We start from the raw sequence: 17,439 nt of genomic DNA, 5'->3' as shown, positions 1-17,439 counted from the left end.
GAGACCTCTCTTGCCAGGCCATCCGATCAGACTAATAGTGTGGGTAGGGTCATGACTGCAATTGCGCAGCCCGACCTGTCACGAGGGCGGAACTGCTGCCGTCCTCAGATCTGCGAATACTGGAAGTAGAGCCCAGACCGGCCAGAAGAAAGACAGCGTCTCGCAACGTTCCGACAATTAAAGCGCAGATCCTCTTTTATACTCTGCTGACACTGCGAAGGAGAGTGGCCGTTCATCAAGGCACAAAAGGAGGGGGAACTGCATAATGCGGGGGATCGTTGCGGGATGTGCTTAGTGGAGGTAAGAGCGGGCATTGCCCGCGCGGTGAAGCTCGTATAGCAAGAAAGTAGACGACAGGGCCATAGAGGCGATGGCCGCTCTTTGACACCGAGTAGCAAGTCACTGGCCAATATAGGAGCATTCGAATTGCTTGCGTGGGCGTGGAATTTGAGTTCTGGAAATTTCACTGACTTGCCCAATCATTGATCGACAAGCCAATATTTGCTTAGCTGTTGAAGCCAGGCATTGGACTCATGCAAGAGACGCCGTCGTTTTCTGCGCATAGATCGGTGGTGTTCTGGGTCCACGTCGTTGGAAGCAGGATTCATTTCTGTTCTCGAACTGGGAAGCGTGCTGGTGAAGGAACAAAAGAAACTCCAAGAGATAGATCCATGTCCCTGCACAGAGAAGAGGGAATACCTTTAAGAGAGTAGGTCGCAGGTAACCCTCGGATTGGGATACGAGTTAGAGGGCTCTGAAGGCCGTCAGAAGGAAATCTTGGAGGTTGTAGCAGATAATGTCGCCTCTCTAGAGACGCGTCCAATCAAGATCGAGAGAGCCTCGAGCGGGCGCGAGCCAATAACATGCCACTTTGGGGACTCCACGGTGATCATAAGGCGGACGAGCGGTTTATTGGGAATTTGGGGCGAGAAGAAAGAAAAGAATGTGTCGTACGGGTATATAGGCAGATATATAGAGAGGCAATGGTTCTGGTAAGATTTGGGTTGAAATGTCCATTGACCGTTTGATGTTTTGGAGTTACATCCCTTGGTAAAGCGCAGTTACTATTCTTTCTCTCTTCCACACCCTCCCCCCCAGTCTCCTGAACGCACTCGGCATCTTCAAGAGCTTGAAAAATGACCGCCACAGGCCGAAACGACGCAATCAACCTCGTCAACGTTTTCACGTCGGACAGTGGAGGCGGAAACCTTGCGCCCATCGTTCTCCGCGCCGAGGGCCTGACCGACGAGGAGATGCGCGGCGTGGCGCGGAGGCACGATAGGGAAAGCTCCTTCGTGCTGCAGCCTCCACGAACAAAGGAGGGTGCGGACGTAGATTTCCAGCTGCGCTTCTTTGTGCCGGAGCACGAGATGGAGATGTGCGGCCACGCGACCGTGGGCACCGCCTGGGCCATGCACGAGCTGGGAATCTCGCAGAAGCCGGAACTTAGGTTCATGACCAAATCTGGCCTCGTGCGCACCATCCGCCGCGTGGAGCAGGGTGACGGGCACACCGCGCAGGTAAAGGTGTTTGTCTCGCAGCCCAGGGGGACGGTTGAGGACGTCGTGGATTCGACATTGCTCGCGGACATTCTCTCCGTGCTGCGCATAACTGAGGCGCAGCTCGAGCAGAAGACACCGCGATCGGTCCAGAACGCTTGCACGAGCCGGGTCAAGACGGCGATCGCTCTGCGCGATGCAGATGTGCTGAATAATCTACAGCCTGATTTCTCGCGCGTCAAGGATCTGTGCGAGAGGTTGGGGTCTACAGGCTTGTATCCCTACGCGATGGTACAAGGAGGCAATGGCAACGGCCCCAGCGGCCGAAATGTTGTCCAGGTCGAGGCACGGCAGTTTCCCAAAGCCTCAGGGTACCCCGAAGACGCGGCTACGGGCATCGCGGCAGCGGCGTTGTCTTATGCTCTCGCGGCGAATGGCGTGCTAAGCGTGGGACAAGAGGCGGTGGTGTATCAGGGACGAGCGATGGGCTATCCGTCGCAGATCAACGTGCTGCTGGAGGAGGACGGGTGTTGGGTAGGCGGGACCTGTGCATGGGAGAACCAGTCCAAATGAGGTGCGGAAAGCCCAGGATGTGAGGATTGCCTAGTGCAGCCGTGTCCCGGAAGGGACTCAGTCATATCATGCACTTGCCCTTCAAGAGAGAGCATTCCCGGCCTGGTTCCTGGGAGCTTTTGCTGACTATTTGAGGGAAGTACCACTGCCATAGCGGAATCGTTCCATCTGCCAGTCAATCCCCGATTCAGTCTCGTTTTCTCCCAGAGGCGTAATCGCCCTCAATATATCGACCTCGAGCGCATTCCATTGGTCATCGAGAACCTTGTACTGGCCTGAAAAGTGGTGGATGTTGGTGCTCAGAGTGCCGTAGAGATTCGTGCCCACGTTCTCGATCTGCTTCAATTTGGGGTACTTTTTCAGGACGGGAGCCAGAGGATGGCCCATCTCTCCTCGTTCAAGCTGCCTCTGCGCCTCCTTCAAGGCAGATTGGAAGAAAGCATTCCACCCGGCCGTTGCACTCGTCCCTGGCTTTGCGTCGCGCGGAGGTAGCATTTCCAGAAGATGGCGAAAGGCCAGGTTCGTAATTATTCGCTGCTGCGAGCGATTCGCGCTTCGGAGGTCGTCGATCTCCTTTCGTAGTTCGGCTTCTCGGGCTGCGGAGTCGGTGGAGAACAGGTGGTTTCTGAGTGAGTATATGTCTTCCGAAGGGCTGCGCGTGACAGCAGGACATCCAGCCTCGAGGCAAAACTCTGCGACCTTGGTAGAAAATGTCTGGTAAATAGGGTTCTTGTTGAAATCGGAGTAGCTCTGCACCAGCTGCCACCACAGCGAACTGAGTCCGTGGGCTGAAATGGGAACATCATGGAGCAGAGACTTGACTGCATCCGACGGGTCGGCGGGCCTGACAATTGGTGTCTTGTTCTCTACCCGCCTCCTAAACCCTTCGAGCCAGGCCTTGAAGACGGACGTGATCAGCCAATTCGCCAGTATGACATCCAGCCGAAGCAGGAGTCGAGTGCACAGATTTGGCAAAACGGCTAGAGCACGTCCGGCTGGAGCAAGATCCCCGTTCTCTACCGTGAAGCCGACCAGCCATGGAGCAGCTCTCAACAGGCTTTCGTAGCACTCTGGTTCCCAGTACTCCCATGTTGTGGCGGCCAATTCACGTATGCAAGACTCGGCGTCCGACTGCAGACGTGAGTTGCGGTGGGTCTCGAGGTACTTCCGCAGATCGAGAGGTGTCGTGTCGAAGCGTAGCTGTGTCCAATCTGTCGACGGTGTGGTTGATGGGCCACTTTCACCCATGTTGGTGCGAAGAGAGTAGCTTCGTATTTGTTATTCGTGTCAGTTTTTGAGGTTGCGGGAGGCGTACATGCAGGCGCCGGACCGGTTGTTGCTTTCCCAAAACTTGTGGTACAAGTTAAGAGCAGTTCCAGCTGCTGCAATTAACGAGCAGTCAAACTGGGCAGGTCAGAAGTTGTCCGACAGCCTACGGAATGACGGGATAGGATCCTATTATACCTACATATGTTCAGCAAAGCTAGCAGGTTGGCACGGTTATCTTGTGAACCAGGGGCTCCCTTGCTCACTGTCAGGTACGAGTACGATTGCCCACTAATAAACCGGGCAGACTATACGGAGTAAAAGGGGGAAATTTGGAGCAGGCAGGGCTGAGGCGGAAATTGATGTCGTGAGTCGCGGTCGGCCCGGTTCTTGCCGCCTTAGATGCCCCCGGCCGGTTTTTCCCAGACTAGTCCGCTTCTAGGTAGGTCACTCTGTGGCCGCTTTTACACTCTCTGCATGCTTTCCCCCGTATATCAGATCGTCGGCAGAATGGCTTCAACGACAAGTATCTACCAAAGCGTAGATATCCCTCGGTGCTGTTGAGTGCTCAGCATATTTGGACAGTGGTTTGTGCCCCTTTCAAGGTCCTTTGTTGGTTACCAAATGGAGACTCATTTCTTTGTCCTCTTTCTCTTGGTCCCGACTCGCTGAGCCTCATCACTCTCTTCTTCCTCCACTCCCTGAGCAGCCTCCTTCTTTGCAGTCTTTCGTGCGCCCTGCGTCGTTCCTGTCTCGGAATCGGCCCAGGTTTTCCCAAGCACCCTGCCCGTCTCGCCGTCCCAGCGCACCTCCATCTCTCTGCAGTCTGGATCCCTCTCCCGCAACCACTCCGCTGCCACCCGACCGCATTCTTTCCCCAGCCTCTCTGTCCCTTCCTTCAGCTTCTTTCCTCCACGGATATTCATGCCGTGATCCGCGCCCTTTACGACCATTCTCCATGTCCTCGCCTTCATCTTCTCCCTAACAGCCTGGAGTCTCTCGAGTGGGCACATGTTGTCGTTGTCCCCAGAAATGAAGAGCACGTCCACATCTTCTTGGACATCCAGGAGAATCTTGTCCCGTATGTCGCCGCTCGGTCCCACGAGGGGATATGAGGCCAGCACCAATGCTCTGACCTCGCTGTCCGTGTGGGATGCGATAACGGCAGCGCGCGCGCCCATGCTTCGACCACCGTAGGCCAGAGGGGCATTCTGCGCCTCGATCTTTCTCTTCTTCCCCGCAGCGTCACCTTGTCCCATTGCACCTCCGGATCCTTTGCCCTTGGGGCCGTCACTTGAAGGATCGTCGCCGCCGCCTCCAGGCCCCGCGAGTGATCCGTTCTCCACCTCGTATGCTCTGACAACCCCAAACAGTCCCGCCCTGGCCTTTACGTTCATGTTTCCCGGGAACATGACGATGGCGGATCCCGTCGATGCGAATCCTTGTGAGAAATTCACCATGGCGGCGGCTGAGAGGTCCCCTCCCGCGCCGTGAGTAAATATCAGTGAAGTAGAGTGAGGGGCTCGGTGACTTCGCAGACATGATGTTTCTTTGCTTGATTTCCCCGACTTGCCGGGAGCGGCGCTGGAGATTGTGAATGGCGCGAATTTGATGGTGGAAGAGCCTAGGTTGAGGCTGGGGGGAAGAGTGGCGGTCGTGGTAGATTTTTCAGGCCGCTCTGTAGTAGATGCATTCTCCTTAGAAGACATATCGACGTCCTCACCACCTTCGACTTGCGGCTTTGCTTCCGGCACCTCGGATTTGAGATTTGCGCCTTCGTTTGCAGCGGACGCCGTGGCTCTTCGCGTGGATCGGGGTGCCATTTCGCGCTCAAGGCTGGTGGATGCACGTCGTTGATGTAGATAGACCAGCTACAAAAGCTACAAACACACGGCGTTTGCAGTCCTTAACTTTGATCCACATTAATGAGAGCACTTTCTCCCCAACTTAGGTTCGCGCCACTCTGTGAGTAGGTACTGGTACAAGCAGACGTAGACAACATTGAAAAGGCAGAGGTGGCTGGGGACGTGAAAACAAGCTTGTTTCGTATTCGGATCCTGCATCCCGCCCTCCCTCGCTCACTCTCCCGGCCCTTTCATCAGTACTGCCTTCCATTATGATTTCATCAACCAGGCACCGTTTAAGCAGACGAGGCTGTGATACCCGGTGAATGATCCAATCCGACCACTCCACCATTCGGTGGAGAAGTCCGATCTCGTTCGCCACACGCATGTCGACTGCACCATGTGAAATACAGTTCATTTTATCAGCCAAGTGCTGGGATGGACTCGATACGAGTGTCGATGGCGTGATACAGCCACAAGGCCTGAAGGCATCGGAGATAGACCGGCCCGCGCAGATCCGACGGATCTTAGAACTTGATTGTTGTTTGTTTCGATTTTGGTGTCTTGGGTATCGGTCAGTCATAGGGGAGTGCCTTTTTCGCAATGGGCGACGCAGGGCCAGCGTGGCCAGTGTCGCGGATCGCCATCATAGGAGCAGGCCCAGTGGGAGTCTCGTGCGCCAAATATCTGCTTGCTGAAAAGGCGTTTGCGACCATCGACATCTACGAACAGCGCGGTCGCGTCGGGGGCATCTGGAATCTCTCCCTGCCAGACCGGTCGAAGCGAATTCCCATCCCGCAAGTCAATCCGCGCTATGGCCAACAATCACCGCCAGAACATCGAAATCAAGGCGGTGGTAAGGGGACAGGCGACGCTCCAGAACCCTCGGACTCTCTGGAATTTGAATCGCCGCTCTACGACTATCTCGAAACAAACATCCCCAAGCAACTCATGGCATTCTCTGACAAGCCCTTTCCGGAAGAAGAGCCTTTGTTCCCCAGCCACGAGGCTGTGCTGAGGTATCTGGACGACTATGCGGATGAGGTTAGAGGGTTGATTCGATTTAATACGGCAGTTCAAGATGTGCGGCCCATTGAAGGTCGCGAGAACGGCCGCGAAAAATGGGATTTGACAGCGCAGGATCTTACCACCAGAGAAGTGGTTAGAAATGTCTACGACGCAGTGGTGGTGGCGAATGGCCACTATACCGTGCCTTATGTGCCGGATATCAGAGGCGTTGCGGATTGGAATTCGGCGTACCCTGGAACCATCATCCACTCAAAGGCCTATCGAAGACCAGAGAATTACAGGGACAAGAAGGTCGTTGTGATTGGGAACTCGGCTTCGGGCTTGGACATTGCCGCACAGATTGGAAAGTATTGCCGAAAGCCGGTTCTGCTTTCGTCGAGATCAGTGTCGGCTTTCGGGGTATTGCCAGGTGGAGGATATCGGGAAGATGTTGATGAAATTGTCGAGTTTCTGTCACCCGAGCATGAGATGTTCAGAGCAGTGAGATTTAAGAGCGGACGGGTCGAGAAGGACATCGATGCCGTTGTATTTGCGACCGGATACTTCTACTCATACCCATTCCTCTCCAGTGTGTTGCCGCCTTTGGTCACGGACGGCTTCCGCGCAAGAGGCACATACCAGCACCTATTCAGCATCAACCATCTGACCCTGGCCTTTCCGGTCATCAATCTGAAGGTCATTCCTTTCCCGCTGTCCCAGAATCAGGCCGCAGTGGTGGCTCGCGTATGGAGCGGCCGACTTGACTTGCCTTCAACAGCAGAGATGCGAAACTGGGAGCAAGGGACGGTGGACCGTAAAGGGGATGGCAAATACTTCCATGTCCAGAAGTTTCCGGAAGATGCAGCGCAGATCAACCAGCTCTATGCATGGGCGCTGCAAGCGAAAAAGAAGGATGGCCTCGGCAACGATGGCGCAGGGAAGCTGGGGACGAGATGGGATCAGAGACAAGTCTGGATGAGGTCTAGATTCCCTGACATCAAGGCCGCATACACAGAGAGAGGCGAGGCTCGAACCCGAGTGAAGATAATCGAGGAGCTAGGGTTTGATTTCGCCAAGTGGCGTGAGCAGGCTGAGGGTAAAGACTTGGAGATGTTTGAACGAGCTGGTTGTTGACGAGGAGGGGGACGGAGACTCGGTGTCTATGAGAGACTCGGTCGATTGCTTGCTGAGAGGCGGCACCTTCTACTGCAAGAACAACCCTCCGCTCTTCTCGTACATCTTCCTCCCACGGTAGATTTGGATAGAATTGAGATACAGAATCCCTTCACCAGCATGCGCCCATTGGCTCGGCTAAGTTGCCCCCGGCGTAGCCCCTCTAGCGGCCTCCACCTGCGAGTCCTGGTCCCCGTTTCCCGAACATCCATAAACAATCTTCCGCACTGAGTCGTGAACGCCAGCACCATCCATACGCATAGTTATCTGCCTTCTCAAGCTCACTATGGTCCTCGAGTCGACCGTGAACTCTTTCAGCCAGAGGTCCCACGCCCACAGCGTATAATGAAGAATCGAGGCCGCAAAGCAAATTCGCAATCCCGCAAGCGCAAGAGGCCTCGGTCCCCTGTGGAAGAAGAAGACTCGAGATACTGGTCTGTCGTGACATTGCTGGATCACCGCTCCAACCCCAAGACACACGATCAGGAATTCCTGGTGCAGTGGGACAGAGATCCCGATACAGGCGAGGACTGGCCTCCATCGTGGGTATGTGAAATGCAGCATCTTTCACAGCGTTCGGCTAACCAGGAGTACAGCAGCCCGAACACGCAGTTACGAAAGATCTTGTCGAAGATTATTGGAAGGAGAACAAGAAGAAGGAGGCAAAGAGCAACGACCCCGAGAGCCAAAACGTCGCAGAGAGCAAAGGCCCCGCGAAGGGCAAAAGCACCGCAAAGAGCAAGACGAACACACGGCTCACAGCGAGCAACCCTCGAGCCATTTTACGGCGGGGACTGAGGAGCAGTAAAGATAGTGAACAGTCTGTGAATCGGTCGCAAAGACAAACCAGCACGCCTCACACGCTTTCGAGCTCGTCGAGCAAACCCGAGTCTCAGCCGGGACAAGCAGAAACTGTCGCCCGGCCTCTTTCGAGTGCAGAGGCTTCTCCTTTGCCTTCTCCAGCTCCCGACCAAAACCAAGCCGTTGTGGATTCTACCCCGCCAGGTGTAAGGAAGTTCTTAGCTCGCAGCGGCGCTATTGACTCTTCGGGGCTCTCCTCTCCTCCAGACTTAGAGCCTGATCCAGAGTTTGATCCAAAGTTTGATCCAGAGCTTGGCCCCGAGCCTGATTCCGAGCCTGATCATTCCGAGCCTGATCATCCCGAGCCAGATTATCTCGAGCCAGATTATTCAGAGGTATATCCCGAGTCAGAAGGATCCGAGTACAACCCCCAGTCCGGGTCAGAATACGGGTCAGAAGCAAGTACAGATTCGAAGCCAGAAGTAAGGCCTAAAGTAAAGCCTAAAGCAAAGCCTAAAGCAAAGCCAGCTTCTGGTCCAGCATTAGAACAGGCAGCAGAATTGGAAGCAGAGCCGGAAGGAGAGCTAGAGGCAAGCCCAGCATCAGAATTCGAGTTATCGACTTTGGCGGAATCTGAGGTATCCACTCTGCCGGGATCTGACTTATCCGCTCGGCAAGAATCAATCCCAGAGACAGTACCAAGAACACTAAGAACACGCGGCAGGTCGTACAGCAATAAGGTAACTGAGCTTTACGCATATACATCGCACGAGTTTTCTGGCTACTCAAGGGCCTCATCATTTAGCTTCAGTCGTCCATCACTACAAGGCTCCGGACGAGAGCGTCGGCGTGGGGGAGAGCCAGATCACAAGAACGAGCCAAGGTTTTCTGCAGAGCAGACTGAGGAGGCGCACACGGAAGCTAGTGCTGCATCTTCGCCGCGGTCGAGTCAACGGCGAGTGTCCACAGAGCCTCCTACTGCTGCGAGTATCTTCGCTGAAGAAACAGGTGTCGAGTCTCCAAGACCATCTTCGATTGTGCAGCCTTTGGAGAGGCGGGCTTCCTCGCACGATTCCCTGTCGGAAGAAGGCAGAACTCCAGCCATAGAGATAGCCCGGCGTAACTTCAACCCTACGTATCGGCTACCATTTTTGGGGAAAAGTTTTCTTGTTTGGATTCCAATATTTGACTCGCATCCCCTTTCCGAGGAGATGAATCTTCCAACCGAGTCGGTTATCAACCCACTTGCGATGGAACCCTCTGGGTCTGGAATTGTTTGTGGCGGTGCTGCCGAAACGTCGCTATATGATAATGCCTTAGGGGGAAGTGCACTTCCAATTCAAGACTCCATCGAGGAAGAAGAACACACATCCAACGGTGAGCAGTTCTCGTCGGAATCCAAAGCGAGCTCGAGTCAGCAGTCTGTTGAAAACGAACGAGATGTGCCTCAAGTGGCTGGCTTGGTCCAGCCAAGTTTACCTATCCTCGGGCCCGCAGAATATGCGATATCGCTCCCTTGCGAGGGCAAGATACAGTCAACATACTCGGACATTATCAAAGCCAAGGAAAAAGCTATCAAGAAGTTTCTCAGCAGACACGAGTCTGTTGGTTCTTCAGACGGGTCTCCCACTCGAACTCAAGAAAGAAACGACATGAATGAATTGGTCCAGCATCTGCACGACACTGTCACACATATGGATCTCGGCCTGCCTGGGATGCCCACTCATTACCCGGGCGAGTCTCAGGAATACGCGGCTTATGCAAACTATGCCGGATCGAAATTCTCCTTTCTGGGGCACCTCGTTGATTTACTGAAAAGTATTGGGTGCTCGATCATTGTCATGGCTCGAGAAGGACCAATCCAGGACCTCATTGAGAACTACCTCAAGACGAAGCAGATCACCGTCAAGCGGCAAGATCGACTGGACCGCTCGAAGCCTGCAGTCCCAGATCGAATCAGTACGGATTTTCAGGTTGAACTGGTGAGCACCTGGTCGACGCATCCAGTAGCCATCTACAACAAGCCTATCCTGATGATCGCTTTCGATGCTTCTTTCGACTCTCAAGATCCTCAGGTTGCACGAATCCGCTCGCATTTTTCTGGAAGGCACCCTGCACTCATGCCGGTCCTTCACTTGCTGGTTGCAAACTCGTCTGAACACGTTGACCGCTGCCTGCCAAAATCGATGCCGTCCCCAATGAGGCTAAAAGCCCTAATCCGAGCTACTTATCAAGCTTGGCCGAACCTGGGAGGGAAGCCGATCTATTTACCACGTCCGACAGACGAGCCAGAGGGCAGACCTATGGATTCCTTCGACCTCCAGCGGGGAATTAGAAAGAGCGCGGAGCGGAAGCTTGGGAAGCTCGCCAGCATTGTGGTGCAGGCTGCGATCTCTCCGGACTTCGATGCGAATTGGAACCTGGGTCTAATGTCTGAGTTGCAATTGACAGAGTTAGAAGAGACGCCGACGAAACGCAGTGGCGTGAATACCAGGGCTGAGACGCCGAAAGAGGTTCTTACTCGATCTCGGACTCCTGTCTCACGTGCCGATACTCCATCGGGCAGAAAGCGCTTACTGGATGTCGACGGTTTCCTTCCTGCACTGCAAAAGCGACAACGGCTTACACCTCTTCGTGATTCGGCCGAGGCCAATAGCCGAATTGATACAACCAACCAGGTTGCACAACATCAGGACCATGTTAAGAAGCTAGTGGCAGAGGTGGAAATGGAAAGAGAGGCGCGACAAAAGGCAGAACAAGATCTACATCATTCACACGGACAGCTGGCACAATGGAAACAAGACCATGCGGGCGTACAACGCCGTTACGAGAAACGAAGGACGATGATTCGTGAACTAAAACAGCAACTAGAACAGCAAAAGGAGACACTCCAGAAAACCATTGAAACCCTTACAACAGAAAACAAAAAACTCAGAGAGGAAAATCTCGCTCAGAGGCAGAAGAATGCTGAGCTGGAGAAAGAACTTGCTGCCGCGCGTGCGGAGATCAAGGCGGGCGGCGGCGATGCGGCGGCCGCAGAGGCTGCTAGAGAAGAGTTACGCACTCTGCGTAGTAAGTATGCTGCTCAGGAAAAAACCCTCGGGAATACCCGCAAGGATTTTGAGTTTACCCGGATTCAATATCAGGACGCATCGGAGAAAGCGGCAGAGTATGCAAGGCAGATAAGGGGCTTTGAAGAACAAGTCGCACATCTGAAGAAGCAAGCCAGCATCGAGAGGCGACACCTGAAGGAAACCAACCACCAAAACAGCATCAAGGCACATCTCGCCAAGATTGCCGAGCAAGAACTGGAACACAACTCGCAGGAAAAGCTTATTCGAAAGCTGGAAGAGGAGAATCGGAACCTGAAGCGTAGTCGTGGATATCAGACTCGCGGGTCCAGTGTGCAACCACCAGGCAGCCCAGGGCTGGACGGACACAGTGGAAGAGGCACGAGAAGTCGGCAGGGAAGCCCGGCACCTGGGTTGTTCGCGAATTCGCATCATAACAGCGTGGCGAGCAGAGGCAGCTTATTGAGACACGAGCGGTAGAGTCGCAGAGATAATAGAGGTCGGGCCGGCGGAGGCGGACGCCGAGGAAGCAGGTTGAAGAAGCAGTGATTGAATCGCGCTGAGGTGTGAATAAGACATGGTTCTGACGGCGCGAGCTTCTGAGACGGGAGGAGGTTGATTGGGTAGGATGTCGGTAACGGTCTTGGAAGCTTTTGGGCGGAATTTACAGCCATTTTTGTCTGCAATTAATGTCTGACGCATCTATTCTCGTACCTCCAAGACCCGTACCGCAGTTGGAAGCTCTCGAAAGATGATTCGGTGTCATTGGACCGCGACCAGGGGATCGCTTCATGGCAAGGCTGTGCAAGGCTGAGATGTAGCCCCGATTAGGAAGGAGTTCCGAGATTCTGCTTGAAGGTTCTCGGGGTGTGTTCTACTTGGACCTTCACACTGTGAACTCAGTGCCTTGCTCTTTTGGCGCAGTTGATCTGCTGGAGCTTTTTCATAGCCCTATCCGCAAAACATCTAGTCTCGGAGACTCCGATAACTTGCTAGGCGTCGAGTTTACAGCGTATCCAACAGCCACTGCCTTCAAAAGCCACTCGACAATGAGGTTGAACGACCTCGACTTTACGTCGGCCCCGCTCAGGAACCTGGAGAGGACTCGCAGAGTCACAGGAACGAATAAAGGGGCCCTACTGCCACCAGAGTTTCCATTTCGGGGGTTTCATGGCTGCAAGGTGATTATGTATTCTTGTAAGTCCCTTTATCCGAACCCAAGAAAGATCCTTCTGTACCGATTCAAAAGAGACTGTTCTCTATTCTAACCCGATCCCTTCCTTCCAAGGCATTGCAAGCTGTCTTGGCATTTGGACGGCGTGGCACTGGAGCATGGGGACTCTGCCCTTCCAGACAGACGAACCCAGAACGCAGTCGCACAGTCCCATGCAGCGGAAAACGTTGGACAACTTGCTCAAGCACTTTACCGTCAAGCTGGACGACGGGAGGCAGCAAAGATGGTGGACGCTCGTCACCCCGGCGTTCAGCCACATCCAGACCTACCACATCGCGGGCAACTTGTTCGCCTTCTCCACCTTCTCGCGGATGTTGCTCGCCTACGGGATAGCCCCTGCCCGGTACGGGGCGTTGATCCTGGGCTCCGCCGTGGCGGGCAACTTGGCCTTTCTGCGCCAGGCGTCCCAGAGACGGCGGCGTGAGCAGCCCGGCGACAGCCGCGCCCTGCACATGAGGGCGCTGGGCCTGTCCGGCGTCGTCATGGGCCTGGGCGCCGCCGTGTCGCTGGCCACCCCGAAGTCCAGGGTCCTCCTCTTCGGCGCCGTCCCCGTCCCGGTCTGGCTGGTGATGCTGTTGTACACGGCCTACGACTCGGCGCGGCTCGACGACCAGGCCTCGACGGTCGGGCACGCCGCCCACCTTGGCGGCGCCGCCTTCGGGGCCGTTTACTATCTGGTCGCCCTGCGCAACCCGGCAGCCCTCCCGTTTGCCTGGCTTTTCAGGCTCTGAGTTTTTGGTTGCTGTAGGCAGGTTGGTCACCACCGAGGTTTGTGATGGAAGAGATTTCTATCAGGTAGCTGGGACATGACGGTCTCTGTTACACTTGGATCTGGATGGACCAAGGGAAGGGCAGGGCATTTGGGAAGGGGGAAACACTGGACTCGGTAGACCAAAAATCCACGGTGTTTTGCAAGGGCTACGACCAATTTGAGCCAACCACCTCAAAGAAATAGTACCTAAGCATTCCATTCCATCCCCTCTGCCTCTGAGCGGGGTTATATCGGTAGCTTGGGGGACCCTCGTGTGATTCCGCGTGATATCAGATATTCCAGTATCCTTTGGAATGGCATCCTGGAAGACCACAGAGGCGAGCAGGCACGAGGAGAGGTACTGGTCGATTTAAGAGACGTTACCGTCCATCAGTATTCGATCTAACGTTGAAGGGGCCTAACTGACTAGCTGACTGACTGTCTTGCTGGCAGCGCTCGACTCGAACTCGTCATAGAGGCTGTCCTGGTCAACCGCTTCAGTCGACCCATGATGATGGAGAAAGCCACACAATGCAGGATCCTATGCCGCCGTTTTTTCCCCTGCCCAGCCACTCATCCATCCATCGAACCACCGACACGCGCAGCCGTGAACGATCCAAGCGCCCATTTCGCCATGTCCTCCAAACATTCCAGCACCATATTTTGGCCCCGAGTGCGTGGCTTGATGATGCTAAAGTCCCATGCCGATGGTGTGTTGCCCCCACCAAACCCAGGGTCCGTCTCTTCACCATATTCTCCTACTCAACACAATGTTTCTTTTCCTCGACGCACCTGCTTACCACCTTGCATTACTCGGCCATGCTTGCCTTGACGACCGCAGCCCGGGGAAATTCTCCTGCGCCACCTCTTGAGATCGAACTGCCGTATTCGTCACGGGCCTCACTTCGCATGCTCCGGCAGGTAAGCACCTCCGGCTAGCACGAGATTCATGTTGGTGAACTTGACGATGTAGACGGGACTCTGCTTGGTGAGGAACGCGCTGATCTGGTCGCTGGTAACAACCGCGTCCTTACCGCGTCTCTTACCCCCTTGGATCCCAGCGACGCCAACACCACTGACACCCGTACCGCCAACGCTTGCGCCTACGCCCGCTGCTCCGGTTGATGTGCCCGAAGTAAGGTTGAGATTCGACGTCGGAGCGTTGGTGCCGCCAGCCGATTTGGGGGCTCCGTCCTGGATTGCACCTCCAGCCTGCGTGGATGCTGCACCGTCGCCGGGTTTGTTTGAGGTGGCACCCCCCGCGGTAGTGGTCGTGGCCGCAGCTTCCTTTGCCGGCCCGGTAACATCCCATGCCCTGACCGTGCAGTCTGCGCCACCGCTCACCAGCACCGTTGACTCGGCAGACCAACTCAGACTCCAGATGCCACCTTTGCCGTGGCCGCGCATTTTCTTGAGCAATCTCCCAGGCCCGAGATCCCACAGAAGTATGACTCCGGTGTCATCCGCCGACGCGAGGATCTTGCCATTTCGAGAACATGACATTGCTGTGATGGACGACGTATGACCGGTAAACATCCTTACGGCGTTCCCATTATTCAAGCTCCACATTCTGACCGTCTTGTCGGAACTTGCAGTAAACACATAACTCGAATTGGGATGCCAGGCTACCACGTCCACATCATCGTCGTGGCCAGCCAAAAGCCGCACTTGGCGAATTCGGTCGGTCAACCAGATTCTTGCCGTCTTGTCATGGCCGCTGGATGCGAAATAATGCCCGAACGGTCCCCACACGACTGACCAGACGGGGCCAACATGTCCTTTGTAGACGACCATGCACTGGAAGACGTCCAGATTCCAGAGGCGAATTGTGCTGTCTGCAGAGCACGATAGGAGCCATTTTGAATCTGTGTCGGGGGAATCCGGGGTAGGTTTGTAAGTTGAGGGCGCAAACGCGACGCTGTAAACTGGTCCTGAGTGGCCGATGAGGCGCTGGGAGTTTTGTTGTTGGCCATTGGGTGCGGGAGGACCAAGCGCGGAGCCATCCATCGTCCATATGCGAATGTATGACTCCGAGAAGCCCGCAGCCACCAGTCTCTGGTCACCACTGAAGTCTAGGCAACAGATGGAGTCGTGAGTGTTGTGGAATGTGTACATTACCACGCTGAGTCCCGGTCCAATCCCACCAGTACGAGACTCGATCTTGAGCCGGTCGCGGTTTTCGCGAATCTTTTGGACCTCCATGGCCACGTCCCGCGCAGTAGACGCCGGGAATGGAATTTCAGCTCGATTCGGCCCCTCATCTTCGTCTTCTTGCTTGATATTGACTAGTTCGTGAGTTTGAACCAGACTGGGCTGGCCGGGCTGAGGGGGCATCTTCTGATCGAGTTCCTCGAGTTCGGCGCGGACGTCTCCTTCAGCGTCTTTTTCCATGGGCAATTTGCCAAGCTTGAGGGTCGCAAGATTGTTTCCGACGTTCGGGTCCGTGGAGGAGATCGCGTTTCCAGGTTTGTGACCCGGGATACCTTCATCCTCGGCGGGCATGTCCTGGCCGTCGATCCCTCGTTGGATCACAGAGGCGAAACTGAAGCGGTCATCTGCTGCACGCTCGACCTGTCGTAGGTCCAGATTATTTTCCACGATATTCATCAAGAGTTTGTAGCCGGTCTGGGGAAGGGTCTCAAGAAATTGCATGAAATAGACGTATGCAGGGTTGCTGAGGGACAGCCGGTATTTGTTGTCGCGATAAATCTTAGCAATCTTGTCTTCGCTATGTTCTGACAAGGTGATGTGCTCAAGCCCTCTGAGATCGTATTCGTGCTCCTTTTTGAAATCCTCCGAGAACTTTTGAAACAGCCGAGTGGCTTCCTTGGGGTAGAATTGCTTGACAAGGTCGAGGTATGAGTACACGAAAATAGGCCAGAGAAGGCGCTTGACTTCTGGTTTGTAGATATCGAGAGCGTCATCGGTCCAAGCTTGCAACCGGACAAACATCTCATAGTAGCGCGGAGGCCCGGAGGGCGCTGGCTTCAATTCTGCGTCTTTGGGGATTTCTTGATTTGACGACTCCGCCCGGAGAGTGGCTTCTGTTCTGTGGTAGCCTTTCTTAGCCAGGTAGTCGATCACCTACGCAAAGTCGTTAGTAAATCATCACTCGACTTATTTACAGACACGTGGACATGCACGAAAGAAATAACGGGAATAATCCAGATCCTCAAGACGTTCCGCCTCTTCTTCTTTCATGATATCCTCGACGTATCGGTAGGGATGATATGGGTTGACAGCGATTGGTTCAGGTGCTGGTGTTTCGGAATCACCCTCGGAGAGGTTGGGTTTCTTGCGCGGTCTTCCTCGTGGTCGAGGATTCTCATCCATGCTGAGAGAAGACGACAAGGTGTAGACAGAGGGCCCTCGGTGTCTCTATCACGCTGCGACGCAAGACGACTGGTGTTTCTTTGATGGATGGATGTTTGCACAAAGAGCAAGTCTTTCTGGAGAGGCTCGCGGTTTAGAGGGTCGCACCGCGTCAATCATTAATGCCTGCATGTGATGGTTGTTTTGCTTCACCTCTCCATTGTTGTCGATTACCATATCTGCCAAGCAATTTGATACACCAGAAGATTCGACCACACACTGCGATACCCCCCAACTCTTTCACGAACAGGAAAAGACAAATGCATGTGGAGGAATCAACGGAAGGGGTTGCTCACAATTTGGTTGAGATTCTGCTGCGACATGCCTCCTCCGCCAGAACCACCTGTTGTGCCACTTGCGGGAGCCGAAGGCGCAGCAACAGATGCATTGGCAACGCCGTTGACCAGAGGAGCAGCGGTTGGAGTGACCAAAGGGCCATTTGGCCCTGTGCTTGCGCTCCGTGGCGCTGGGCTGGGCGCCGACATCTTTAGCTTTCACTCATGCACAGGCGACACGCGTCAAGGTCCGACCGAGGGTCAGTCTAAGTGTGTGCAAGTGTGAGTGACTGGTGAGGCGATGGTGACTTGGTGATTACGGCGCAAGAGATGATACGGGAGTCTGGACGGTGACGAGGAGTTGATGCTGGTGAACTTCGTGAATCTGATATTCACGCTGGTGACGCTAATCTATATCAGGAAACCTCGGTTAACCTTCCTTGAGATACGACATGCTTGTCACTGCCACAAAGCCCTTGATATGTTGGCAGAGTCTTTGAGGCTCTTTCGACATTCGACGGCACAGTCACCAGGGAAGTCAATCTCTCGCGATTCTGCGGGCCTGGACAATG

The 17,439-nt window shown here is 54.6% G+C and overlaps 7 protein-coding genes across 8 annotated transcripts; 4 read left to right on the top strand and 3 right to left on the bottom strand.

Annotated features, from left to right (window-relative positions):
- The first annotated feature begins 977 nt into the window (after positions 1-977).
- PV07_04971 (uncharacterized protein) lies at positions 978-2,322 on the top strand. The gene has a single exon (XM_016391832.1). The coding sequence runs from the start codon at positions 1,137-1,139 to the stop codon at positions 2,070-2,072; it is 936 nt and encodes a 311-aa protein (XP_016249351.1). The 5' UTR covers positions 978-1,136; the 3' UTR covers positions 2,073-2,322.
- PV07_04970 lies at positions 1,598-3,643 on the bottom strand. 2 transcript variants are annotated; one of them, XM_016391831.1, is made up of 3 exons: positions 3,541-3,643; positions 3,388-3,476; positions 1,598-3,339 (listed from the first exon to the last, which is right to left on the bottom strand). In XM_016391831.1, the coding sequence occupies exon 3, from the start codon at positions 3,318-3,320 to the stop codon at positions 2,199-2,201; it is 1,122 nt and encodes a 373-aa protein (XP_016249350.1). In that variant the 5' UTR covers positions 3,321-3,339; positions 3,388-3,476; positions 3,541-3,643; the 3' UTR covers positions 1,598-2,198. The 2 variants fall into 2 exon arrangements, with proteins under 2 accessions (XP_016249350.1, XP_016249349.1); XM_016391830.1 differs by having other exon boundaries at positions 1,598-3,476.
- A 206-nt stretch (positions 3,644-3,849) lies between these two features.
- PV07_04969 (uncharacterized protein) lies at positions 3,850-5,412 on the bottom strand. The gene has a single exon (XM_016391829.1). The coding sequence runs from the start codon at positions 5,159-5,161 to the stop codon at positions 3,971-3,973; it is 1,191 nt and encodes a 396-aa protein (XP_016249348.1). The 5' UTR covers positions 5,162-5,412; the 3' UTR covers positions 3,850-3,970.
- Positions 5,413-5,617: 205 nt separating this feature from the next.
- PV07_04968 (uncharacterized protein) lies at positions 5,618-7,478 on the top strand. Its single transcript, XM_016391828.1, has one exon. It carries the CDS (start codon positions 5,786-5,788, stop codon positions 7,322-7,324), a length of 1,539 nt encoding a protein of 512 aa, XP_016249347.1. The 5' UTR covers positions 5,618-5,785; the 3' UTR covers positions 7,325-7,478.
- A 230-nt stretch (positions 7,479-7,708) lies between these two features.
- Positions 7,709-11,715, top strand: PV07_04967 (uncharacterized protein; the record flags this gene model as incomplete). Its single annotated transcript, XM_016391827.1, has 2 exons — positions 7,709-7,909; positions 7,960-11,715. 2 exons carry the CDS (start codon positions 7,709-7,711, stop codon positions 11,713-11,715), a joined length of 3,957 nt encoding a protein of 1,318 aa, XP_016249346.1.
- An 852-nt stretch (positions 11,716-12,567) lies between these two features.
- Positions 12,568-13,200, top strand: PV07_04966 (uncharacterized protein; the record flags this gene model as incomplete). The annotated part of the gene is made up of 1 exon (XM_016391826.1): positions 12,568-13,200. One exon carries the CDS (start codon positions 12,568-12,570, stop codon positions 13,198-13,200), a length of 633 nt encoding a protein of 210 aa, XP_016249345.1.
- Positions 13,201-13,582: 382 nt separating this feature from the next.
- PV07_04965 (uncharacterized protein) lies at positions 13,583-17,228 on the bottom strand. Its single transcript, XM_016391825.1, has 2 exons — positions 16,889-17,228; positions 13,583-16,304 (listed from the first exon to the last, which is right to left on the bottom strand). The coding sequence occupies exons 1-2, from the start codon at positions 17,075-17,077 to the stop codon at positions 14,121-14,123; spliced, it is 2,373 nt and encodes a 790-aa protein (XP_016249344.1). The 5' UTR covers positions 17,078-17,228; the 3' UTR covers positions 13,583-14,120.
- Between the last annotated feature and the right edge of the window lie 211 nt (positions 17,229-17,439).

The sequence above is a fragment of the Cladophialophora immunda genome (assembly GCF_000835495.1).
Source record: "Cladophialophora immunda strain CBS 83496 unplaced genomic scaffold supercont1.3, whole genome shotgun sequence".
NCBI classification, from domain to species: Eukaryota; Fungi; Ascomycota; class Eurotiomycetes; order Chaetothyriales; family Herpotrichiellaceae; genus Cladophialophora; species Cladophialophora immunda.
Note: the sequence above shows the minus strand (reverse complement) of the source record. Positions and strands in the feature narration are given on the sequence as shown.

Bases quoted from the DNA above. Each gene is read 5' to 3' on its own strand.
- PV07_04971 (XM_016391832.1), top strand. From the start codon at position 1,137: ATGACCGCCACAGGCCGAAACGACGCAATCAACCTCGTCAACGTTTTC.
- PV07_04970 (XM_016391830.1), bottom strand. From the start codon at position 3,320: ATGGGTGAAAGTGGCCCATCAACCACACCGTCGACAGATTGGACACAG.
- PV07_04969 (XM_016391829.1), bottom strand. From the start codon at position 5,161: ATGGCACCCCGATCCACGCGAAGAGCCACGGCGTCCGCTGCAAACGAA.
- PV07_04968 (XM_016391828.1), top strand. From the start codon at position 5,786: ATGGGCGACGCAGGGCCAGCGTGGCCAGTGTCGCGGATCGCCATCATA.
- PV07_04965 (XM_016391825.1), bottom strand. From the start codon at position 17,077: ATGTCGGCGCCCAGCCCAGCGCCACGGAGCGCAAGCACAGGGCCAAAT. The intron at 16,305-16,888 runs GTGAGCAACCCC...GACTTTGCGTAG, and splicing joins AGCAGAATCTCAACCAAATT to GTGATCGACTACCTGGCTAA.